The sequence below is a fragment of the Danio aesculapii genome, chromosome 23, assembly GCF_903798145.1.
Source record: "Danio aesculapii chromosome 23, fDanAes4.1, whole genome shotgun sequence".
Taxonomy (NCBI): domain Eukaryota; kingdom Metazoa; phylum Chordata; class Actinopteri; order Cypriniformes; family Danionidae; genus Danio; species Danio aesculapii.
Window position 1 is genome coordinate 24,054,301 of NC_079457.1, and position 27,538 is coordinate 24,081,838.

The window sequence follows — 27,538 nt, forward strand, 5'->3', positions numbered from 1 at the left end:
TGCTGTTGACACACAGGAATCCAGACGCACACACACACACATTCACTCATTGCTCTTTCTCTCTGCTTGGCAGGAAGAGTCTCCTCTGAACCAGACAACAGCTTGCGCTTCTCTGCTTTTCCTCTGCTGGCAGGTGTTAGAAATAAAGCCATAAATAAGTGGAGCTAAAGACAACACTACAGAAAGAGAGAGAGGAGGACAAATGTCTTGCTGGAGAGAGCAAGGAATATGAGAGGAAAAAGGAGAAGAAACCTGCATTTTTTTTAGGTAGCTTGTATTGTTAGTAGGGTTTGCTGTTCTGTTTTTATTATCTTTTTTTTTTTTGTGGTTGAAGTGAATATTTAGATGTTTTGATTTCAAGCGCTGATGTCAGTCTGAGTGAGCCAGTAGTTGAGGAGAAACCAAAAGTAACCGGGAGGAACGCAAGGCAGTCATGGACATTATAACACCTCAGATTCGAAACTGGATGACTTGGATTTGCACACCGGAGTTGGACCCCATCCAGCCCACTGTCCACTGATACAAATGAGGTACTGGCTTTCTGAAAATCTACATCTGCGGAGATCTGTTTGTATTTTGGGTGATGGTATAGCATTGTTTTGTGTAGTTTGTGTTGCACTTTGAGGAACCAGCAGTCTGAGAACATGAAAATAGGGCACTGTAGTTTAGTCCAGGATACAAATAAAAGGTTTTAGATTTATGAAACAAAAGTGCAATGAAGAAAATACACTATTTGTAGCTCTAAAACACTATTTGTAATAACAGTTTGTTGGTTATCTTCATATACATTAATTTGTTTATATGTATGTGGAGTTTTATGTTAATATTTAGTTATAAATAAAACTAAATTATCTACCTTTATCAGTTTATTTATGATGCTTTGAATAATACAAGTATCTAATAATGCTAAAGTCTGACTATAATGAGGAAAACAACAAACTTAAAATTGAACATGTACAAATTTATTAATAACAGCAAGCATGTACTTATCTATTATAATAAATAATTGTATGTTAATATTATTTAAGTTATCTGAGCTAAAGTTCATTTGAACTTAAACTTCCCTATCAAGAAAAGTCCCTGCTTTTAATTTTAATTTGAAATCATTGCATTTAAAATGTGTAAATTAGAAACTTTCCCGCTCTTAGATTTTTATTTGTCTTTATTGTTAGTTGTTTAAATAAACAACTGAGATTTTATTCTGCCTCCTGTCACTTCTGGGCATTGTAATCAGTTGCTGCCAGTGACAAAATTATGACTGCTTCCTGTTTACTGTATGGCACGCTGAACATTTAAGGTCACCATAAACTCAGGTCATTTCTATCTGTCTTGCTCGGTTTGCGTTGTACTGCCAGACAATTTTGCCTTGTTCAAACAGATGCTTATGTATGGAGAGTATAATGTTTTGATTTGCACATCTGACACTCATCACCTGCATAGACAAATCTGATGAAATGCCTGGGATATGGTCCAGTTTATTAAATCTTGATCGAGCAAGCAGCAGTGCTGCCCTCCAGCCCTTTTAAAAGACACAATCAAATGCAAATACGCTCGTGCTAGTGATCGCTTGCAAGCTACTTAATGATGCATGCATAATAGTGCGATAGATTGAGCAGGATATGAGTCTGAATGTTGTGCTGCTGCAGGGATAGAGATGCGTGCGAGTGCATGTCTGGAAGACGCTGTTTAAGAACTGCACATGAATGTTTGTGCTGCTTGTTCAAATAACACGATTCTTGAACATTTTTGACAACTTAATAACTTACATTTTTGTTGTATAACTAACTGGCTAGTTGATGTGTAGTTCCCAGCATGCTTGTGTTTGATTACATTTAAGGAAAAATGTTAACAATAAGTATAATCCATATAAAAAGAAATATATGAGTTTAATCGTAACTTAGAAATTTCAGTCAGTTTCTAATGAAAATCTGAGGTTACCAGCACTTAGGATGCCAGTTCTGAGATGAACTTGTCAAGACCATATGTATAAAAACAATACATGTTATTAAAGTAGTTATTCAAACTATTATACTTAAAGGTGCTATTTTTGAGCGTATTTATAGCCCCCGAAATTGCCTATAGAATCAGACTCTCCAGTTTGACCATATTTGTAGGGGTCATGAATATTAATGAGGTCTGCTCTAACACTGCAGCGGTTGTTAGTGCCCCCCCCCACCCCCCCCCCCCCAAAAGTTGTATTAGAGTTGTATTTTGAAGCTTTATAATATATGAAAACAGGCAGAAAAAGATATCAATCCCTGCATGAACATGAGACTTATAAATTTTTTTGTGTTATTTTTAAAGTAAGAGCTGAGTGATATGACCTGATGCATAAACCTGCATTAAACACTTACAGTATATTAAGCAGTCTACATGTGTTTGTTGCCTCATTACAAACATACGGCTTTGCGCAGCAACAGATATAATACAATTTAAAGATGTGGCGTGGTGGGCTTTAAAGCACTTGTCCGCTAAAGCAATTTTTCCCGAGCTGAATGTTTTTTTCTCTGCCGATTTTTGTTAGCTGTGTATTCTTAGAAGAGTTCTGGCATTCAAACTATGCAAAAAATGCTTTACACCAACAAATAAAAAGAAAAAAATTATCAATGTTATAATCTCACTACGTAACTATGTGCACTGTCAAATACAGCTTGGAGTGTGCATATTAATGATCTTTAGCTCAGTTCAGTGTGGTTTAATAATAATAAACCACACTGAACTGAGCTAAACTGAACTGAACTTAAACACTACAAACTGAACTACACAGTTCCAATTTACTATGACCTTTTATGTGAAGCTGCTTTGACACAATCTACATTGTATAAGCGCTATACAAATAAAGGGGAATTGAATTGAATTGAATTGAATTGAATTGAATTGAATTGAATTGAATAGTGTGCAACATAGGTCAGATTGTCCTTGTCCGGTTTTTACCAGGATTTAACACTTACATGAGAACAAGGGAATAATGATGTTTGAGGCTAAAGGTATAAAAGGTATTTCCTTCCACACTCTCAGAAATAAAGGTACATGAGCTGTCACTGGGGTGGTACCTTTTCAATAGGTACATATTTGTACCTAAAAGGTCCATATTAATACCTCAAGGGTACATATATGGTACCTAAAAAGTACAAATTTTTCCTCTTAATTTTTAGGTACTAATATATACTTTTGAGGTACCAATATGTACCCTTCAAGTACAAATGTGTACCTTTTGAAAAGGTACCACCCCAGTGACAGCTCGCGTACCTTTATTTCTGAGAGTGCATCTGAACGTTTTTATTCAGTAATAGGTATATCCAGACTTTCATTATATGGCATCTATAACAATATATATTCATATAATCCAAATGAAGTGATCGTCTCAACAAGAGTAACACATTTTCATCAAATTCACAAGATGGTTTATGTGATTTGATCTCATTTGTTTCAAATGAACTTTGCTTTTGGGTTTAAAAAAATAACATTTAGAGTATGTGGAAATGTGTCTCAAAATTATATTAAGTAACACCAATAGGGTTTTTTCTAGATAGATGGCAGCACACACAGCACAAACTCTACTTGGGGTGTTTTTTTTTTTTGTTACTGGGCTTTGTGTTGGTCTGTTTTATCTCATAAATTCTCTCTCTCTTTTTTTTAAGTGGAGTTTTGCTTTTATGTTGCACATACAAAAACTCAAATATACACTGTTAATAGTGTGACTGGTTGATTTCAGAAAGAGGACATGCAGTGCCCAGATGCTCATAAAAAACAATGAATAAAATGCAAGAAAATAACTGTCACAAGTGAGGTCATTCTTGTTGATGTACATAAGAGTGTAAAGCTAAATGAGTGTGTCAAAGTAAATGACATATCAAAGTACAGGTTATTAATACTTGAAAGAGTTTGATAAGAAAAATCTGACGCCATAATGACTTTTTATTGCAGATTTGGCAAATCCAAGCTCCAGCAATGAGAATGGAGTTTAATAGAAGTTAATCAACTTTATCGTTTATTGGTTTTTGTTTAAACCAATATTAACATTACCTAGTGTTATGCTATTTATATACCATTAATATGCTGTATTATAGTTCTATTTATTAAATATGTCTATTTACCCTAGCTACATTTTTAATTCGCTTTCATTCTCAGGCATTTCACAACCTGAACTTAATCATTTTGTTATTGTTTTAAGTTCTCTATTCGTAGACATCTGCTTGTAAGATCTGTCTGATAGTTAGATTATTTACTCAGCTGTCATAAATTTGAACAATATAATGGTCCTTCAAACTCATGTCTCATAAAGCGCTGCTGCTTCATCATTCTGTGTGTGTATTGATGTGTAAGTGATTGTTTGTCGGAATATGTGGAGCATGTGTTTCGGAGAGTGTTTTCTTTGTGAGAAAGAGGTGTGACGTCCTCTTTATGACCCAAGCACCTGTCTTATGGAGCCCTTTATGTTCTCCATTACACCGCTGTGCAGGAATAGCAATTATCTCTACCGGCCAGACAAAATTATTAAACAGCAGAAACCCAGCGGCTTCAGCAGGCTTTATTAACACCTGAGTTTAAGGCAAAACACTGCAGGTGAATAAATATAAACAAATATCAAAATTAAATACTAGTTGTCATCATACTTCCCCAGTTGATTGATTTACACTGAGAATTGCAGATTTTCTTTGTGTCTTGCAAGTTTTTAAAAATGTGATGTTTAATATATGCAAATGAGGCATCCTATCATTAAATATGCACACATTTGAATATATTACCTGCACAAAATCTAAACACTGAATGAAGTCAGGTTCAAAGTTCTTGTTTTCATATCTGTTTTGGATGTTTTATTTACATTACATTAAAAATGTTTGAAAAGGCCATAAATTGAGTTCTTTTTAACCTAAATAAGGGGTAAACAAAGAAAGTATCATCTCACAATAAAACCTTCCTGCCTTATTCATCCTCACCAGCAGACTCAGAAACTATTGTCTGCTTTAGTTGCGTCACAGAATTGGAAGTGTAAGAGATACTTTTAGTATTGGAGCCATTATCCTACTCTAATAAGGGCTCTTTTTGAATGGAGTAAGATCAGGTGATCCTCATACACCAGACTGAACCTCGTGGACCAGATGAATTGTCTGCATTGACACAAAATACCTTGTTAGTTTGTAAGAGGAGTGAACATTTTGGATGTTTAAGCAGGGTCAGATCCCACAGGGAGACCCATTGATTTTCCCAATGCAGAAAATGTAATTGCGGAGTCATAAAAATGTAATCTAATGCGCAATGGCATAGATATTAGCATAATAATTTCATAAATTAAGAGTAACACCTAATCAAATCACCACATTGACTATTGTATGTGAATATTAAACAGGGGGCTATTTAAATAAGAAGTCAGCACATCTTATGCCAAGTTATGTCATGAATATTCTAATATATTTTATGTAAAGTGTGGTTTTTCCAAATCTTTACTTCTGTTTTAAACAAACAATGAAATGTGCAACATTGTATGTAAATTAAACTATAATGTGTAGTAAAAAGTGTGAAGTAAAACTAAAAGTGTACGAGCAACTTGTGAGGCTGTGATCATGGGAATGAGAAATGTAAATTGGGACTATTTTCAGCAATTAACCTTAAATTCTGCTTTGTACCTCACACAAAACTATTGTATTCTATGAAGAATTATTAATTTGACACTTTTTAAACTTGTTTAAACTTTTATCGTTTTAATGCTATATTTTTTCTAAAATAGTCATTTTCCTCCATATTTCGGTATATTATGTTTTCACTGTAAAATGGTTACGTTTATGTTTTGAGGTTGGGTAAAGAAATTAAAAAATCAACATAATTGTTTGATAAAATGAAGAAAAGAAATGAATTCATACAGGCATTTTCATGATTTCATGCTGTTAATACACTGTAATAAATGCTGGGTTCCACACAATTCCTTCCTGTTGTTCAAACACAAATCGATTGAGTTAACTCAACTGCTTTTACAAATTTAAGTAGCTTGAACATTAAAAAATTAAGTTGTCCCCCCAAAATTAAGAATTACATTGTTTCAACTCATTTTAAATAAGTAGTTTGACCAAGCAGCAAAACTTATTTTTTGAGTGTAATACGTTTATATACAGTTGAAGTCAGAATTATTAGCCCCCCTGTTTATTTTTCCCCCAGTTTCTGTTTAACGGAGAGAAGATTATTTTTCAACACATTTCCAAACATAATAGTTTTAATAACTCATCTCGAATAACTGATTTAAAAAAAAAATCTTTTATATTTTACTTGATATTTTTTCAAGACACTTCTGTACAGCTTAAAAGTGACATTTAAAGGCTTAACTAGGTTAATTAGGTTAACTAGGCAGGTTAAATAGCTTAAAGGGACTAATAATATTGACCTTCAATTTATTTATTCATTTTTTATTAAAAACTGCTTTTATTCTAGCCGAAATCAAGCAAATCAGACAAAATTTCCTTGCTCTGTTAAACATAATTTGGGAAATATTTAAAAAAAGAAAAAAAAATTCAAAGGAGGGGCTAATAATTCTGACTTCAACTGTGTATGTATGTGTGTGTGTGTATATGTGTATGTATATGTGTATGTATATATGTGTATATATATATATATATATATATATATATATATATATATATATATATATATATATATATATATATGAAAAATGATACAAAATTTTGACACATCATATACACAGAATCTCAAGTACATTTAAAACTCTTAACAGTAAATTGTTGTTAAATTGAATAAGTTTCATAACTTCAATTGATTGGACATTGTAAAAAAATGTATACATATTTGGGGAAAAACATAAATGAGAGCCATTTCACAGGGATCTGTACAGGGTGTGGTTTGTCTTAGCTTTGCTCTCGTGATCATGTTGTCAGATAGGAGCATCAGAGAGACCCTTGGAATGTATATGTTAACCTGTGGCTCAGATGGCAGTCTATGAGTGTTTGTATGTCTCACGGTATTCTCTCAGCAGCTCTGATTTGCTCATTTATTCTGGTTGAGATCAGACAGATTTCAGGGAGCAATAGGTACCATAGAATGTTTGGAAACAGTACAGTTAGTCTGAAGTGTGTACAAGGAAAATATACAGTTTTTATATATTAGTATCAATGGCAAGATGCCAGTTATCATGTTGGGTCATTTATTTTATTCCAGTTGTTCCAATTGCAATTATAATAAACCTCTTTTGTGATGTACACATTTGAAACTTTTTATATTTTAGGGCACAAATAAATGAAGACTTAAAGTAGCTGAAAAAGAAATGCTTTTTAGGTATTTTATAAAAAAATACATGAAAAAATACAAAATAAATCCAAAAGATACTAATAACAACAATTGAATTAATAAATTGTAATTTCAATTTTACATTTACGTGTTCCAAAATACTTTCAGTGACACATTTTATGCAAACACCATTTCCACTCTATGCAGTAACCATGGTGCAAGCACTCTCTGAGATGACTATCAGTGTGTATCCTTTAACTGTCATTTCAGTATCTGATTTACAGTAGATTTTCCTCAATAAACGGAGCTGAACGTCCTGTCACTCCCTTCCTCACGTGCTTCAATTCTGCAGTGTTCGCAGCACCTGCCCCATCACCTGTCAGTTGGAGGCATCAGGCAGACTCTGAATCTGTACCTACATGTATCAGAGCTGCAGTCTGAGGAAAAAGGACGCCATGCCACACCCAATGTATCTCTGTCCTCGTTATTCGCATGCAAAACTGCACTCTCCTCATTTACCCTTGCTTAACTTGCCTAATTCAGGTCAACAGGGCCACTCAGGGTGGAATGGGTATCTAAAGCCTTCACTCAACTCTCTTATTCTGACTGGACCTACAGCAAGATGCAACAGGCAAAAAAAAAAAACAGTTTGTTCATGCACCTGTCAATTATTGAGACTTTAGACTTGTTTTTTTTTCAGGGTTAGAATTAAGAAAACCCTTAAAATACACTTTTGAGTGTTTATTCAGTCACATTTCATTAATTGTCTGTGTATTTAAATTTAAATAGATATTTTTAAAGGATGTTTGTCAAAATTAGCTTTTTTTTTTCCTCCTATAATAAACCATAAATCACTTCAGCAGCTCTTATGTTCACCAAATTGCACAGTTTTATTCATATCTGTAATCTGAAGGTTTTTACAGAGAGATGTTCATATATTTATTCTGTCTGTTCTCAGTATTTTCTGAATTATGAAGTGATAAAAAGAGAGACCCTAAATTCCCCTCTGTAAAATTCTTTGACTCTAACATGGAATAAAAATATATATTTTTTTAACCTGACTTCATTCGATGTTCATATTTTAGTGCTAAAATTGTATACAAACTAGCAGACATTTAAATAAATGATGCATGATTGCATAAAACAACCGTGCTCAAATTGTAACAATTATTAGTTTTTTTGTTTCCCCCAATTCACTAGCAGTGTCCTTAAAGGTCTTGTGAGGACTAATAAACAGCGGCTCACCTGTAGAATGAACAGATGGTGACAGAGGAGGTTTGGGGAGCAGGAAGAACAGAGCTTGTTTGTGCGACTGCAGGCTATTACTGCCTCCCCCAATAGTCAGCACAGATAGGATGCAGCCGCACAAATAAGGCCTGTTCTTGTTGCGTGAGCTCAGACAGACCAGACTCTTTGTTTGTTCGCGGGTACAGCTTACTGGGCAATTTAAGTGGAATGACAGAAGCGCAGTTATTTGGGGAATGTGGAAAGTGTCGGAGATCTTTATTGGGAGTGGGGGTCGACCATGATAATGAACTTGCTTTTTCTTGGGTGCACAAAAGGCTTAATGGTTAACTTTTTTTTATTGCGTCCTCATTTTGCCTTTACAAACAGCCCTTGAATTTCAAGACCTGCACTATAAAAGGAACAGGTTATGATTGCTGTAATGTGTTGGAAGGCACTAGACCTTTTTTTTGTTCTTTTGAAGTTTATTGTTTAACCCTTAAAATGCATTGGAATCATTTTGACCTGGAAGATATATATATGAAAAAGCCTAGTTTTTAGTAACAAAACTTTGCAGGTGCTTTTAGTTCCTCGGGTTTTGAAATTGGGCATTTTTAAAAGGCTTTTTTAAAACACTTTACTATTTTAAAAGTTATATTCATGTCTCAAAACCTTTTGAGTTTTGATCTTTCTTTAGTATCTTAAAATATCTTGAGCCTTGCTCATTTTCTCTCTTTTGGGACTGTATTTTGTTGATAAAATGAATATATGTGTACTGACAAACCACTGCAGCATGAAGATGTTCAATTTCAAAGACTTTTAGGGCATTAAATTTGAAAAATAATGGTAATAATACGGTAATATCCTATTTTGATAATTTTTTTCTTTTTTTACATTCAGGACTTTAAAGGTATATTGAGGATTTTAAAGATCTAGGCACAAAATCTAAAGCGCATGGCGTAAAAGCATTAAGGGTGTGTTCGCATCAACTTTTGCTATTTTAATGGTGGAGAAATATGGTTTGCGCCCCGGTGGATGGTCTAAAAGGGTTGTGCTTATTCTTAAGGTAGTTATGGGTGTGTTTTGAGCATAATGCGCATTAAACCAATCAGAGTCTCATCTCTCATTCCCTTTAAGAGTCAGTTGCATTGCGCCATGGCGCATTTGCTATTTACATGGTGGAATTTTTAAGTGGAAGAACTGAATGCTTCACAGGCAAGCAATTAAACAGGCCATCTGTGCGAGGATAAAGAATTGAGCCTCCTCGATTCGGCCTCTTTACTTTCTCTTTACTTTTACTCTTTACTTTAATCCTTTACTTTCATGGATAAGGAAATGGTGGAAACTCACTCCACTGAAGACATCCATTAGCCTACATATTTAATTTAGTTTAAGCGCGAAGATTTGTTTCAAAACTATTTCCAAATTCAGCTCTAATTTCCAGCAAACAAATAAATGAACAATAATAATGAAGTGTGGACAAAACACTGAGTTATATCCAAACACAGATCCTATTCTTATGCCCCATATGGTGATGCATACATCTACCAAACTCGACTGGCGGACAAATCTAAACTAATTTTTATTAAAACAAATATAAATATACATACAATAAATACTACTAATAATAATATTATAGTAATTCAAATTTTCATGAGTAAACTGAGAAAAGTTGGACCTGCATAGGCGCATAACTAATGTGCTCTGTTCTGGACTTGACCAGCTTTTAGTTGGTCAATGGCGTGGTCTATTTCAGTTCTTCAAAATAGCAACATAGATTTGCTATTTAAACAACATGGTGCAAAATGTGAAATTTTCTGTTGTACTGGTTTGAAAATAGCAATAAATTGCACCAAACACATATTGCGCGTCATATTGCGCCGGGTGTATGTTAGGGCCCTTAGTCCTTAAGCTGATGCTTAAAAATAAATTTTCATGTTAAAAAAGGTTTTTGTATTATGTTTTATAAAACACAATTCTTAAAGTTCAAACTAAGCCAGAATGCAATCATGATATTTTTTAATATTCCTTTTGAATTAATTCTACTAGATAAATGCATGATCATTCTTCTATAACAATCTGTTAAACTCTTAATGACTGGACACGCAGATATATTTACATAATTGTATGATTGCACAAATGTGTGTTAGTATGTAGAATGGTGGATGGGTTTTGTTTTTCTGCATGGTGCACATGTTTGTGTTTGTCTATGAAAAATGATCCTAAAAAAGCCAAGCCCTCCAGGTATGTGTAAAAGAGATTTTTTTCTGGCTCCGCTCTGTGCACACCTGTTTAGCTACGCAGCCTGCAGGCACTCTGGCACTCTGGTTGGCTCGGACCTAATGTGAATAAAAAAATTTGTGACTTTTATTACATGGATTGACCTGAATACAGTCTCTTGGAAAAAGCATTCGAGGGATACAAGCACAGCAGGTATTATATGGTGATTTCCCATAACGTTTCAGTATTATTGTTTTCATTACTTGCTTTGTTTTTAATATTTTGAATATATCAAATTTGTTAAAACTCATTTCTTTGTTTTAGTATGTTTAATATCGCTTAATTTTTGGTCAAGTGATTTAATTTATTTTTGTATTTTAACGATGAAAAAATAAACTTTAGGCTATTTATGCTTCAAAGACTTTGCATTAAAATCTGTTGCCTTCTGTTGCCTGGTCAGTCTCAAGGCTTAAACAGTGTACCTGATCACATTTCAAAACAAGCTGCTGTGAGTGACTAGTCTTTACCTGTCCATATAATAAAGCAGTGAGGGAGGGGGAACCTAGCTTGGTTCACCTCTGGAACAGCGAGTAAGAGAAAACAGAAAGTTTAGTGTGAATGAGTGTGATGCGAGTGGTGCAGTGAAAGTAGGTCATCATTGCAATGTGACACACATTTAACGGCACATTAAAGAACTGATTGAGCTGTTTAAATCTTGTAAACATCAGCAGGGCTACTGAGAGCTGTCATGCAATTATAGCAGTAAATCATGATACAGAAAGAAAGGTTTACAGCCTGTAATACTTTCTTAATCTGATGTATTTGCGAGTGTAAAATGCAAGGCAAGACTTGATTTTGTCCAACGGAAATTGATTGGAATTGGAAACAGATGACATGATGTACTATAATCAAAAGTTAATCAACTTCTAAATAGTTTTGTTTAATATTATCAACTTATCACATTTTGTTGTTGTTAAAATAGCACGAACTGAAGAATTGATCACAATAACTCTTCAGAACAGCTTAATTTACATTGTTGATGATTTAGATTTTTGAGCTGTTTGTTGATTTGCAGGCTCTTGTTAAATTGTACAATTAATACAAACCTTCAAAAATATATTTATTGGGATTGCTAGCAAAAAAAATAGCTGTTAATTTACTTGCTTTCAGAAATTCCATGTTTGAATATTCTGAGTTAATGTTGCAGCATGTTCAGTTTATGTTTGAGAATTCTGTTTATAATGTATAATTAGAATGTATATTGTATGTAGAATTGTATTAAGTATAAATGTATTTTATAATACTTAGTTTATGATTTATACTTTTCATTTTATATTATTTTATGTGAATATTAGTACATTTTATCATTTTCTGTTGTTTTGATGTAATAATTTAAATGTAAAAGAGAAACGTTTCCTCGGGAACCAGTTAAATAATTTATTAATTACTTTGATAACTATTTAATAATATTTCTGCTAATGTTTGTTTTCAAGTAACAAAATGGGTTTGCTAGTTTAAAATTTTGTTAACCCTTCACCCTCTCAAAATTCTAAGTTTATATTTTATCACTTAGAGAGTTAAAGAAAAATAGAAACAAAAAACATACAGGCAAATCAATAACCTGTGATGCACTAGGTATGGGACGATAATTGTTTTCAAGATATACCGTGGTTTGAAAAAGTCAAGGTTTTAAAACCATCAAAATTTACTTCTATACCGTTTCTAAGGCATGTGTAAGATTTTTTATTTATATTTTTATTTTAGGACAACAGTATCTCCAGCAGAAAAGCTATACAAAGATGCCGTTTTAAATAGTAAAGAAATCTGTCTTTTAGAAACTATTGAAGACAGCAGAAGTCAATAATTCATTTGAATTATTTAGCCTGACATGTTTATTGTTCCAAAGTATTTGGATTGGATTAAATGTTTCTTAAAATAAAATACATTGTTCAAAAGGGAAAATGTTTTAGTTTTTTACCCAGACATTTATATATTACAAGAATTATATTTAATATTTTAGAGCAGTAATCACAATACCGCGTAACCGTGATAATTTTTATCCAAGGTTATCATACCGTCAGAATCTTATACCGGCCTATGCCTATGATACACTAAGGTCTTATGGTTGGCTTATGATGGCTCAGTGCTTAGCACTGTCACCTCACAGCAAAAAGGCTGCATGTTCTTTCTGTGTTCGTGTGGGTTTCTTCCCGGAGATCCGGTTTCTCCCACAGTCCAAAGACATGTGGTATAGATGAAGTGAATAAACTAAGTAAAACATCTGCTGGAATAGTTGGCGGTTCATTACGCTGTGGCAACCTCAGAAATAAAGACTAAGCCAAAGGAAAATGAATGAATGAATGCATGAATAAATGATAATATTAGTTGTTCAGTTTTACAAATTAAATGTAAATTAGAAAGGTTAATTGGGAACTAGCTATGTTATTTTTTAATCACTTTTATAATTATTTAATAATATTTCCGCTAATGTTCAAATAACAAAATGGGTTTGCTAGTTTTCATTTTTTTTAACCCTACACCGTCTAAAATTTGAAGTTTATATTTTAGCAAAGAAACATAGAAACTAAAAAACATACAGGCAAATAAAATAAAAAACTATGGTACATTGAGGCCTTTGAAGCAAAATGACAAATCTGTTAAAGAAACTGACAGCATAAAGAAAAAATGTGTATGAATTGCCAAGGACAACAGTTTTGGATAAAAAAAAACATCTGCTATGTCCTAATGAAGAAAAAAGGTCACCTACAGTACAGTACATAAGGTGTCTGAGGGTGAATAAATTAACAGAAAACATTTATTTATGGATTAACATGAACTGTATGTAAGTGACTAACCAAACTTAAGAAAACTTTAGTTAATGTGAAGTGATCTGCTTCAAAACCCTACAATTTATTATTCAAATTTAAGATCAACTGCACTCTCACATTGAACTGCAGCATATAATAACAGTGCTTTGTTTCCACACTCAGCACTACATGCTTGTGTGCATAACGCTGCTGTATTTGCCTGGGTGTGTCTAGTACAGGAGGTGGTAATGTTGAAAGAAGGTGAGTGCACAGATGTCCTAAAGATGGACTGATTTATTTTTCTTTAAGATGAGACCATGAGGTTCAAGGTGGTCTAAAAAAGCTCAGACTGTTAAAGTAATGCCTTAAACCAGGTATTGTTACTTCTCTCTGTAGTGCTGGTGTTGAGAGGGTTGAGGGGCATCTCAGTGCTTTGTGAATATGAAAAGGGATTTCAGTGTCTGTCTTGATGGAGTAGGTGGAGGAAGGCCTCGGGCACTTTGAGGGATCAGGCCCCACACCAAACACAAACAAAGAAGTGTTCTTCACCTCCAGATGTCCTCACTCACCCCACCACAATTTAAAGTGTCAGTTCAACCTGACATTCTGTCATCGTTACTCCCACCCTCATGTCATTCCAAAACTATAAGACTAGTTTATTTTCAGAACATTAATGAAGATATTTTTAATGTTGGGATGTCCGGTTTTGTTTCCAATGGCCAACATCCTGCAGAGTTTAGCTCCAACACATTTTCCTAAACGTTTCTGAGGACCTTTATTAGTTCAGGTCAGTTTAGCTAGAGTTGTAACTAAACACTGTTTGGACTAGGCATGTCCCGATTACAGTTTTTTTGCCCACGATTCCGAGTAATTTGATTTTGAGTATCTACCGATACTGAACCTTGATCCGATATTTCTATAATGCATAAAAAACAATAAAGAAGACCAAAGAAACAGATCCAGGATGTTCCTTATTTTAATTTAATTTGCCTTATTTTAACATTCAACAACTCTGTTAACAAACAGCACCATTCTGTGAGGTAGCTTGAAATATCAATTAATAAATAACTTCAATTCTTCACTATTGGAATTTAGTGCAACAGTACATATAAAATAAATCTAATATAAAAATAAATAGCACCTCAACCTGGCAGACAATCCCAAGTTGACATATCTCACAGTTTGCTATAGCAATGTTGTCATCATCAACTTTAAAATACCTCCAGAACGCAGACATATTCGCACTTTGCACTTTAAGCTGCCTCTGTGTTCTACTTTGCTGGCATTTAACCAATAGCGTCTCTGCAACAAAGTGATGTCATGCCGCACGCGCTGCTGTTTCTGTGTCAAGTAAGAGGTCTAACTCTGTGCCACCGCATAACTATAGATGTGTTAAATAATTTATATATAAATATATATATATATATATATATATATATATATATATATATATATATATATATATATATATATATATATATGTGTGTGTATATTATATATACATATACAGTTGAAGTCAGAATTATTAGCCACCCATTAAATAATTTTTTCCTTTTTAATTTTTTCCCAAATGATGTTTAACAGAGCAAGGAAATTTTCACAGTATGTCTGATAATATTTTTTCTTCTGGAGAAAGTCTTATTTGTTTTATTTAGGCTAGAATAAAAGCATTTTTTATCAATCATTTTAAGGTCAAAACTATTAGCTCTTTTAAGCTCTTTTTTTTTTGATAGCCTACAGAACAAACCATTGTTATACAATAACTTGCCTAATTACCCTAAGCTGCCTAGTTAACCTTATTAACCTAGTTAAGCCTTTAAAAGTCACTTTAAGCTGTATAGAAGTGTCCAGAAAAATATCTAGTCAAATATTATTTACTGTCATCATGGCATAGATAAAATAAATCCGTTATTAGAGATGAGTTATTAAAACTATTATGTTTAGAAATGTGTTGAAAAAAAATCTTCTCTCTGTTAAACAGAAATTTGGGGAAAAAATAAATAATTCAGGGGGCTAATAATTCTGACTTCAACTGTACATATATATTCCAGTCCTAATCGGGAGGTAACATCCGATTCTGATAGAGACTGAAACCGCGTGATCGGGCCCGATTTCCAATCATGTAACCGGATCTGGACATCCCTTTGGACAACTCTGTTTTACCAGTTTGTTACTGTTTTTCTACCTTGAATGGTCAAAATGGTAAAATAAACCACATACATTTAAGTACACATTATCCCAGGCCTTATATGCAGGCCTTTGCTGTTTCGGGGGAGGGCAATCATATTTTTTTAAATCTCAAAAGCTTTGATTGTAAAATTATTTGACAAAAATTGGCAGCACATTGGCTCAGTGGTTAGCACTGTCGCCTCACAGCAAGAAGGTCGCTGGTTCCTGCCCCAGCTGGGCTAGTTGGCATCTCTGTGTGGAGTTTGCATGTTCTCTCCGTGTTCGCATGGGTTTCCTCCGGGTGCTCCAGTCCCATATAGAAGAGTTATGTGAATGAGCTTTATGAGTAATATAGAAAAAGAAAGATGCACCTGGGTCTGCATCTGGGTTATCATACAAATGGCAATAATGATCGGGGACTAAATAGTTTAATAGGAGATGCAAGTCAAACGCAAAAATGTGTGTGATAAAAAGTTGGATTGTGGGCTCAGAAAGGTAACAACTGTACCATATCAACATTTGCCACAAGTGTAGCCATGTACAAGCTATATTATAGAATTTATAGAATACTTTCTATTTTTTAATAATCTGTCTATCTGTTACCACCCACTGGTGTGTCCGAGTGTGAGATGCAGATGCCATGATGATGCACCCGGGATCTGAGCTCTCTGTCACAGGCCAATTAGACCAGCAGTGTCAGTCTGCCTCAACGCAATATAACATACAAACAGAAGTCTATCACACCACACTGTGAGACCCTGTACTCAAGCAAGTAAATAGTTAAAAAATGAAGAGGGGAAAATTTGTTTGGAGTTCTCATTGTGACTATAAAAATGAATGTTTATGGATGTTATTTTGAGACATCTAGAAATGCACAGACACAGAAATGCCAACTGATCCAGCCGGGACTCGAACCAGCAACCTTCTTGGTGTGATGCGTCAGTGCTAACCACTGAGCCATTGTGTCGCTCAAAGACATCTATATTAATTTCAACCATTTGTTATATATCACAATATCTACTGTTATTGTTGCATTGTATTTTTTATTGGGGTAACTTTTTAACAGTCTGCATGGGCTTTGGCAGTATTTGGTTTCTTTAATCATAGCTACAATGAAGAAGATGGCAGTTTTCAGTTCATTTAGTTTGTTGACGCCCTGACTTACAGGAACCCTCCAAAATTACAGGGAGATTGTGTACTCTAAAGACCAAAACATAAGGAAATAACATGTTGAGAACACTGAAAATTACATGGTGGATTTAACTGAAAATTGTATAATGGGCAAAACATCAGATTGAATGTATGGAATAGGTGTATATTGTAATGAGTTGTAATGTGATGTATTAGTGAATTTGTTTTATAGTATTAGCTATGTACAGCGTTACTACAGCTCTTTGTGCTTTGTATTTCTGTAGCACAGTAAAATATTTTACAACTAGAAAAGCTGAAGGGCGCGTTACCGTGAGTATGCTTAAAATATTGCCTTAAAAGTTTTTGAGAGAAAGAGAACGCTATCATACTTTGATTTGGGATTATGAATATATATATATATATATATATATATATATATATATATATATATATATATATATATATATATATATATATATATATATATATGAAGAAAACGTCAACTAACTTATTTCGGTGTGTGCAAAAGGAACCCAGATTCGTACCTTAAATCACACATCTCCTGTGCACCGAACAGCATTCCCCATCTAGAGAAATAAAGAGACCTTTGTTTGAAGTAGAGAACAGGTAACTATTTGTGCAGTGTGTGTTAGGGTTTAGTTGTGCAGTGTGTTTGTTGTACAGATGTGGGCATAGTTTTTATCAGGACAGGTCATATTGTGCGTTACCTGAGCTTTTACATGCGTGTGTGTGAGTGAGTATGTTTGGTTGTGGATCATGTTGAATCGTGCAATTGGATTTAGCTGTGTGTACATGCAGCTTTCAAAGAGAAACTGAGATGGGGGAGCTTGAGTTCCTTTGTGTTTTCTCAGAAAATGTATGTACAAAGGATATTGTGTGAGTGTACAAAGATTTTTAATAGATATTTCAGCATCATAACATTAAACAATGGTTTATTTAGTTTTGCCTTCTCATTATCTGATTTATGACAAACAGATGCCCTAATTGCATACAAGGTAGTTTAAGGCACTTAGGGGCAACTAAACTAGCACCTTTGGATGGATTTGATCTCTAAGTTTAGAAAACATCTCTTTTTATTTCATGGGTCAGCGAATAAGGCAGATGTGGGTCATAAGCACTGACAGTTTGCTTAGCCTTCATTGCTTTAATAGCCCAAGAAATGTCATAGCGCAAGCTATCTCAGGCTTGCCTGTCCCTCAGGGCAAGACACTGAATACTAATAAGCACTGCTTCTCCCATGACCCAGATTTGTTTGGGTAAACAGAGAGCTGTTTGGAAACATGGGAAATATGTACGAAAAAAAATCTTCTAAGATGACCCTCTTAGTCGGGGTCTTTTTCATAAAGCATTCCATCTCAGGTATAGGCTGTTAGCAAGACTAGACACTTGCCCATTATCATTTTTGGACTGATTGGAGTGTCCTCGTGTGACTGACTTGACATCTTCATGCAAAAGCTGCACGAGTGAAGCAGTTTCGAGTAAGGGATCCAGCTGTAAATGATGTAGATAAGTATAGGGGATGAGAACTGCATGCTGTGCTCTTTAATTAAAACAGGAAGACGCAGCGGCAGCGACTAAGCCAAGTCTGCCATGGGGGAAGAGCAGAGATTGTTCAGTGAGACTTAACTTTACCCAGTGGAGGACCAAAACCAAAGAACTGCACTAAGATGAGCCAAGCTTTACTGTGCATATATCTGTGCTGGCACAATAGTAATAAATTAAGAGAGAGAGGAATTATCTCCTTTGTGCTCAAAATTCTTTTTTTCCTTTGTGCACAACTTCTTTGTGCTCAAAATAAAGATGCGCTATAATATCTAATATTTTTTCTTTGTTTCTCAATTGTTTTGCAGTACCCATGTGCCATCTGAGACATGCTTCCTGGCTATGGAATCTCTCCTCTTCTTGATTTTCAGCCTCACCTCCAAGCGTTCCATTGCAGAGGCGAGAGCTCTGACATGTGGTTCCCAGGCTCAGTTGAGACCCAGGCTCTGAGTGATTCTCGGGAAGGAAGGCCTCTCCTGCGGCAGCATCAACACATTGCTGTGTGTCAGCAAGAGACATTGGCCTTCATTGACCTTCAAGAGCAAAGTGTTAATGGTTTCCAATCACGCACATCGGAAAACTGTAGTTCCTCTCTTTGCTCCAAGCCTCTCAAATGCAATGGAAGGAGTCCATCTGACTTTGCCAAGAGTGAGAGTAAAGACAGAGCACTGGACAATTATTTGACAAAGGATATCAATAATGTGGAAGTGGTTCAGGAACAGTCATGGACATACATTACTGGCTTACCCGAGACAGTTCATGAAAATCCTGATTCAGGAGTTAAGAGTCTCAATCCTCGGAATTTATTTCTGCCTCTGTCCCCTATATATGCACCTGGGGACAGGAACTCTTTGGAGTCTCAGCAGCTAAGCTCCCCCTCTTCCCCTTTAGAGTTACAGGGTCCAGACCCATTTCGCCCTCAAAGACGCACCTCTTTGGGATCCATAAAAGAGAAGTCTATAAGTAAGTGCCTCTCACGTTTAACTAAGTCTTAGCATACTGGTCCTAAATTCCAGCTTTAAAACCCACAAATAGTGTCATAGTGTTGTTAGAGTGCACTTAGTGTCTCTCATTCTTGAAACTATGCAAACTTTCAAATACATTATTTTGCTTAGTGCAGTACACAATGGCAGTGATTCTTCAACCTGGAGGCTCCTCTACTAATGAGTACTAATGAATACTTGATAATTTTATCAAATGGGTTTGATTAGGGAGATGTCAAATACTTTGAACTGCTGAAAGGAACTCCAGAAACAAAGATAAGAACTACTGTGCTAAAGGGACTGTGTTAAAACGGTCTAACAACTTGATGGTACAATTTTCATTTAACGTTTTTTTTTTTGTCATTAATAGGGCGTAAGATGAGGGTGTATTCTCCAGACACTCTGGAAGCGTCTCCCAGCAGCCCAGGTGTGGAGTGTGATTATCTGCTTCCAGCATCCTTTGAGTCATTCGTAGAAGGAGGGCTTGGCATGGTGGGATCTACCATACCCACATCCCAGGCTTCCAGCCCCCTCCCAGGCGTAGATGAAGACCTCTCTCTTTTTGCCATACCAAACTCTCCAAAACCTTTCTTAAATACCCTTCAGGAGGGTGTCAGATGCCAAGCGGGTGTAAATGACGAGGGGAGGCAGAGGTTAGGCCTGGAGGATTGTGAAAATCTGCAAGACCCTCCCCTCAACAGTGGGACATCGATGCCTCTGTCCCGTTCTCGTTCAGCAGACAATGAGCGCCGGCGCTTCTCTGCTTCTGAGCTCATCTCCCGCCTTCAACTCTCTCAGAGGAAAAACTCTTTTACACTTAAGTTGGGCAAGTCTCTCTCTGCTCGCGTGGCCTCCCGGGACCGCCACCTGTCTGGAAACCTCAGCTCAGACTGTAAGTGACTCATCAGGACTGATTAACCTAATGAAAGCCTTTATTGTGAAAGTCTTGTGCAGTGATGTCATTTTGACACTTCGGTGCAGTATTTTCCGATAAGTTCCTTTTGTGTACCTTCTCCCTCCCTTGTCTGTTTGTAGACAAACCCAACTCCAGACATCGCTTCTCAGGGGGATCAAGTGACAGTGGACCACATAGTCCTGTGGGGTCTGCACCACCACTGCCCTCTGCTGACTGTAATCAGCCACTGCACAGAAGGAGCTCCAAGCAAAGGTGGCCCTAAAACTCAGCAAGCACCAACAGAAACCAGTAATAAGAATATGATGTCTTAAAATGTGTTCTACGGTTTCTTCTCAGAATGAGAAAAGTTTCTGTTGGTGAGGATGGAGGCAGCCCTCCCAGTAACTCTAAACGTCTATCACGTTTCTTGCCAAGCTGTAAGTCCTAAACAAACTTGTCTACTACTACTACTAATAATAATAATTATTATTATTATTGCATTTGTGTATTAATTATCAGTTTTCTTTTTCCCTCTTAGTGATTTTGTATCAGGAATACAGTGACGTTGCTATCAACAGAGAGATACAGAGGCAACAAGGGGCAGAGCCAGGAACCGATGAAGAAAGAGGGGAGTCTGTGTCTCCTGGAAATCTCTCCCCATCCAGCTCATTCCGTTCATCACGAGGCTCTGCTTTTTCTCTATGGCAAGATATTCCTGATGTTCGGTCAAGTGGACAACTTGACAATTTCAGCAATGAAGAGCGTAAACTGCAGGAGGTGAGTCCACACTCAGAAATCTGATTTGATTTGTTTTAGAGTTTCATCAACCAGCGCATTTTGCTGAAAAAGTTACACCTTGACTTGTTTTCTCATTTCAGGCAAAGTTTGAGTTAGTGACATCAGAGGCCTCATACATACGGAGCTTGTCTATTGCAGTTGACCATTTTATGATGTCTCCTGAGCTATGTGAGTGTCTTGGGACACAGGAGAGGCAGTGGCTCTTCTCCAAACTGCCTGACGTGAAAGAAGTCAGTGAGAGGTGAATAAATATGAAAAGTAACTACAATTGTTGATATTTTCAAAGGAGTATGCTGCCTTCTGAGATGTGCATCATTGCAATCCCTGTTTCTTTCTGTCTCTTGTTCATATTACCTTATGTTTTTAGGTTCCTTCAAGATTTGGAGCGTAGGTTAGAAGGAGACATTTTGCGGTTTGATGTGTGTGACATTGTCCTTGACCACTGTCCTGCACTGCGGAGGGTTTATCTGCCTTATGTCACCAATCAGGCCTATCAGGAACAGACCTATCAGCGACTACTGTAAACCATTTCTTACTGTACAAAAGTGCTCTAACAAGCATAACAATGTACATACTGCAAATGGTGCCATGTTTAAGAATTCATAAATCTGCTTTGTGGTGTTTTCTTAGGCAAGAGAATGCCCGATTCCCTGGGATCCTTGCCCGCCTGGAAGAGGACCCAATATGCCAGAGGCTGCCTCTTACATCATTCCTCATTCTTCCTTTTCAAAGAATCACACGCCTCAAAATGCTAGTGGAGGTATTTCATAATGCACGTCCGATGTGAGAGTGACAGTGATCTGTATCCCTTATTATTTTCCTGTGCTAATGAGCTATGTTTCTTTATATAGAATATCTTAAAGAGAACAACGCCTGGATCGCGAGATGAGGACACTGCCACTAAAGCACTTAATGAGCTCAAAAAGGTCTGAAAAGCAGTCAAGGGAAGAAAAAACTGTCACAAACATTGTTTCAAATTACCATAAAAATGAAAATGTGTTCTGCTGCACTAGATTATAAAGGAATGTAACTCCAGTGTCCAGTCCATGAAGAGAATGGAAGAACTAATTCACCTAAACAAGAAAATTCACTTTGAGGGCAAGGTATAGTATCATGCATTTGTTAACTTACTTAACACTTTGTACCATTCAGAAAATAAGGAATGACCAGGGGGATATAAGGGGGAAATAAGGGGGATTCTTTTTTGGCCATTCAATTCCTTTGATAACTGATGTGTTAAATTAGCATCTCAATTTAAGGGCCAAAAATTGTCTGCCATAATGTTTTGAAAGTTTCAATGGAAAAACACTTGCAAAACCATTTTGAATAGGCACAACACGTAAGATATTATCTTTATCGTGGTTTAAAATGAAAAGTTGGTCAATATGTTTTCTCTCATTTTAGATTTTCCCTCTCATCTCTCAGTCTCGCTGGCTGGTCAAACATGGTGAACTGCTAGAAGTGGACACACAGAACTTGAGTATATCTGGATCTAAGTTTAAGCTTACCACCCGGCCAGTGTACTTGCACCTGTTTAATGACTGTCTTCTGCTTTCCCGAAGGAAGGAGTAAGTCTAATTTGAAAATGGGACCGATAGAATACACTACCTGACAAAAGTCTTGTCTTTATCCCACTTGTAAGAGCAACAAATAATAACTTGTCCTCTAGTTGATCATTTGGAAAAGTGGGAGAAGGTAGATTTTTCCAATCAATAATCTGTTGAACTGCATCCCAATCATCACAAATACTGCGGAAGACCTACTGGAACGCGCATGGACCCAAGATTCTCACATAAATCAGTCTAGTTTGGTGAAAAAAAATCAGGATTTGGGGTTACATTCAGTATGGAGGCATGCAAGAAATCTGCAGAGTGGATGGCAACATCAGCAGCCTGAGGTATCAAGACATTTGCGCTGCCCATTACATTACAAACCACAGGAGAGGGCAAATTCTTCAGCAAGATAGTACTACTGCTCATACTTCAGCCTCCACATCAAAGTTCCTGAAAGTAAAGAAAGTCAAAGTGCTCCAGGATTGGCCAGTCCAGTTACCAGACATGAACATTAAGCATGTCTGGGGTAAGTTGAAGAACGGCAATGATGATGAATCCAAAAAATCTTGATTAACTCAGAGAGTCCTGCAAGAACGCTTTCTTTGCCATTCTAGATGACTTTATTAATCAGTTATTTGAGTCATTGCAGAGATGTATGGATGCAGTCATCTAAACTCATGGAAGTCATACACTATATTAATTTTTTTTTCCACTTCACCATGACTTTATATTCTATACTGTACATTTTTTCTGTTAGGTGACACGACTTTTGTCTAAGCAAAGTCAGACCTTCCTTACTCTGCTAATTAAAAATCAAGGCATGATCATATTTTATTTTGGTAAAATAAGTGTAATCTAGAGGCCTTTGCCTTTCATATAAGCCACTTCTGGTACCAAATGATCAACTAGAAGTCTAATTATTATTTGTTGTTCCTAAAACTTGTATAGATGACAAGGTTTTTGTCAGGCAGTATACTAGACAACTAGCAAAGGTGTTCTTCAATGTCCAATGTACTATAAAAATTCAAAGCAGTTATTGTAAAACCTGCTTAATCTATATCTAGTCTGCTACAAAATCCCTTCTCTTCCCTGTCACAGGTCATGGAAATTCATGGTGTTCGTACATGCAAAAATTGAAGACCTCAAGGTGAAAGACCTAAGCCAGAAACTTCAGGGAATCTCAGGATTCATCTTCTATCTGCAGTTATGTGAGGGGCAACAGCTAAAACACCAAATTCTGCTCAAGTCACCAACAGAGTGAGGACATTCACATCACTCTCAAATTTGAACATCCAAAATCCTGTCAAATGACAAATAGATCTGAGTGTTCCTAGAAAATGTCTTCACAGAACACACGTCAAGAACATTTTGTTTTATATGTACTGTAGGAGCAGCAAACAGAGGTGGATCACAGCCATGTTTCCCTCCGATCCAAAGACAGCTATTGAGCAGACCAATGAGAATGATGGTATGTAATTTCTGTGTGTCCAGATTCTTTATAGTGATAGTCAAAAGTCTGGCTACCGTCTTTAAAAGGGTCTGTTTTGCCTATAAAGTCATTAGTTATTTCACTGGCATAACATTGAAAACAAAGTAGAATACACAGTTCTGTTCAAGAATATCCTGTTTATGTGGAAACTAAGTACCTCAAATAAAACTCTATAAGGAATAGTTCACCCAAAAATGGAAATACTGGCTCATCATTTACTTAACCACATGTACTTCCAAAGCTTTATGGCTATTTAATCTGTAAAGATGGATGGATTAAATACACAATACAATGAAACAAAACTGTGTTTCACAGAAAACTAATAGCATACAGGTTTAACAAAGTAAACAATGACTGACAATTTTATGGTGAACTATGTTTTTCAGAGGGAAAAATGAAAACTTGCTGTTAATTTACTCACAAGAAAGCCACATACATTTATGATCCTGGATACCAGAACAAGTCATACAGTAAGAGTGTTAAGAAATGGAAATTGACATTTATACAAATAATAAATACAATAAGCTGAATAAATAAGCTTTCCATCAATGTATGGTTTGTTAGGTTAGGAAAATATTTAGCTAATATACAACTATTTGAAGATACGAAATCTGAAGGTTTAAGAAAATATCTTAATACTATAAAAACTGCCTTTAAGGTTGTCCAAATGTAGCTTTTAGCAATGTATATTACTAATAAAAATTATATTTTTAATTTATGAAACGGTATGAAATTTACAAAATATCTTCATAAAACATGAACTTCACTAAATATTCTATTTATTTTATTTTTAAACTATTTTTTAAACATTTATTTAAAGATTTACAATGACAGGACAGTGGTATAGAGGTCTCATCATATGCAATAATATAGCAATCTATTATACAATCGTCCATCGGTTAGTAATTTTTTAGTCACAAAAAGTCTTTTGTGAAGGGTAAAATTTACAAAAAATAAATAAATAAAATAAAAATTGTCTTTCAAGATACATTCTCCAAAAACTTCCCTAGAGGCTTCCAGATATGCCAGAAATCATCATTTCTGATCCAAGTCATACATGTACATTAGTTTTTCTAAGGGTAAGAAAATGGCAATCTGATTTATCCACATATTGACCGAAGGAATGTTAGGAGAGGACAACAACAGAAGAATACATTTTCGTTCTAGATATGTACAAAAGTGTAACAGATTCTAGTCCATACCTGAGGTGCAGAGCTGTTTTACATATCAGAAGATAAATAACTGAAGAAAGGGCAAAAGGTTTCCCAATAATCTTCTGAATTAATTTGTGGATTTCTTTCCAGTATGTCTTAATCATGTCACAATCCCAGAATACATGCATCACAGTACCAACATTGGATTTGCACTTAATACAACATTGATAAACACTAGAAAATATCGTATTGAGATGAATTGGTGTTAAATAAGTTCTGTTAAAGAATTTAAACTTTTGCTTGTGGTTTAATAATGTGGCACCTTTGAAAGATATTTCACAGAATATTCTAAAGATTTTTGCCATTTTGATCGTGGCTCAAAATATACCCATGCAGCATAAGGCTGGTTTGGTCCAGGGTCACATTTTGAAATGGCATTAGGACCTTATTAGGAAATGATAAGAGATTTCATATTTGTCTGAAGTATTTGTTTAATATTTCTCTGCATGTGTCTCCACAGATCTATCTCAGGTCCAGTGCATCAGGAGCTACCAGGCTCAAGAGCATGATGAGTTAACGCTGGAGAAGGCAGACATCCTTCAAGCTGTAACAATTACAAGTGATGGTGAGGAAAATCATTTCCCTTTCCCTGGATGTACCACGTTATTTTTGCCTAGAACATTACATTTAAATCTTTTCAATTCTCAGGGTGGGTAGAGGGGATTCGGTTGTCAGATGGAGAGAGGGGCTGGTTCCCTAAAACGTACGTGGAGGAGATCACAAGCCGCAGTGCTCGTTTGCGAAACCTCCGTGAAAACATTCGCATCAAGTGTGTCTCACAGAAATTAGAGGGAGAGACTCTCTGAGACCTTGAAGAATGGGACATTGTTTTACTTCACACATCATCTGCTTTACCAAACCAGGGTGGATCTGTAAGTATTGCAATTTGTGGGCATATTCCACGTTTTCATGGCTAACATTTTAGCTTTAGTATGGTTTACTGTAACATCTAAAATATGCAGAAGATAGGATTAATAAACTACAGTATGCATTGCATCTATGGAGGACTAAAAGTGCCAAGTAAAATAAAATCAATGATTAATTTATGTTGAAAATAAAACTGCATGAATTGGTTTACAGAGATTTACTATTAGAAGTTAATCATATTTATTTAATTATTGATTACATTTGATCACAAACACATAAAAAGGCTATACATACAAATGTACTTGTATTCATTTTGTTATTTTTATGAGTAAGATTACCTAAAAATGGGGTAGCAAAGTGGCTCAGTGGTTAGCACTGAGGCCTCACAGCAAGAAGATCACTGGTTCAAGTCCCAACTCGGCCAGTTGGCATTTTTGTGTGGAGTTTGCATGATCTCCCTGTGTTCGAGTGGATTTCCTCCGGGTGCTCTGGTTTCCCCCACAGTTCAAAAACTTGCACTATAGACCTTTTTTCATTGCTGCATGGGGGGGCACCATATGACCAGCACCTTCCGGTAGGATGCTTCAAACTTCCATTTAGAATTGTCAACAGCGAGTGCAGCGTTTCTCAACTGGGGTTCAATACTGTTTTGAGTGGCTTACGGAGTGTTTTTGTGAGGCAAAACTTTAATTTTTAAAGACGTGTGTTAAAGCTGTTATGCTTCTGTCAGATGCAGTTCAAGTGAGAGAGAAAAATGTTCTCCTAACTCAGTGTCTGCCATCAGATAAAATGTTGAAACATAACATCAGTGTTCCTGACCACCTGATCAGCTGTTACAATATGTACTCCACGGCTCTTCAATGCGCACACATATCACGCAATACATCACTGCATTATAGAGTAATTACTGGCATGAAACTTAACAGGTATGCTAGCCATGCAATTTCAAAAATGACCAATAAAAGTGTTACTGATACTATTCTGGCTAATTTGCATGTTGATTCTAATCAGGATTTACTTATGTTTTTGTTTAGTTAGTTTGTGTTGTGCAGTATTTACCATGGTATGTTCTTTGCAATTTCAAAATGCCACTTTATTTTTACTTTGTGACACTTTCAGTCAATGTTAGTGGGACAGTGTGCATGTATATCAAACATTTTGGTGAGTTACATTTGTTTGGGTTGGTTATATATTTAAAAAAAGAGAAAATGATCACTTTAGAGATGACGAGGATCCATTTTCACGGCAAAAGATGCCGTCTGACAATGAGGGAAAAATGCCTCACAGCAGTTGTTTTCCATCCCCTTAGATTGCATTTTTAAAAATAATCAGTCCAGGAGGTGATGCTAATCGACAGCAATATTACTTCAAAGACGTTAAAAGCAAGTAAAA

General features: G+C 35.7%; 1 protein-coding gene across 1 annotated transcript; it reads left to right on the forward strand.

Annotated features, from left to right (window-relative positions):
- On the forward strand, positions 1–27,538 carry arhgef19 (Rho guanine nucleotide exchange factor (GEF) 19). Its single transcript, XM_056449154.1, has 16 exons — positions 1–530; positions 18,656–19,310; positions 19,701–20,222; positions 20,366–20,498; positions 20,583–20,662; positions 20,764–21,002; positions 21,104–21,264; positions 21,391–21,543; positions 21,654–21,783; positions 21,875–21,949; positions 22,037–22,126; positions 22,428–22,591; positions 23,675–23,833; positions 23,965–24,044; positions 25,740–25,844; positions 25,928–27,538. Exons 2-16 carry the CDS (start codon positions 18,677–18,679, stop codon positions 26,083–26,085), a joined length of 2,883 nt encoding a protein of 960 aa, XP_056305129.1. The 5' UTR covers positions 1–530; positions 18,656–18,676; the 3' UTR covers positions 26,086–27,538.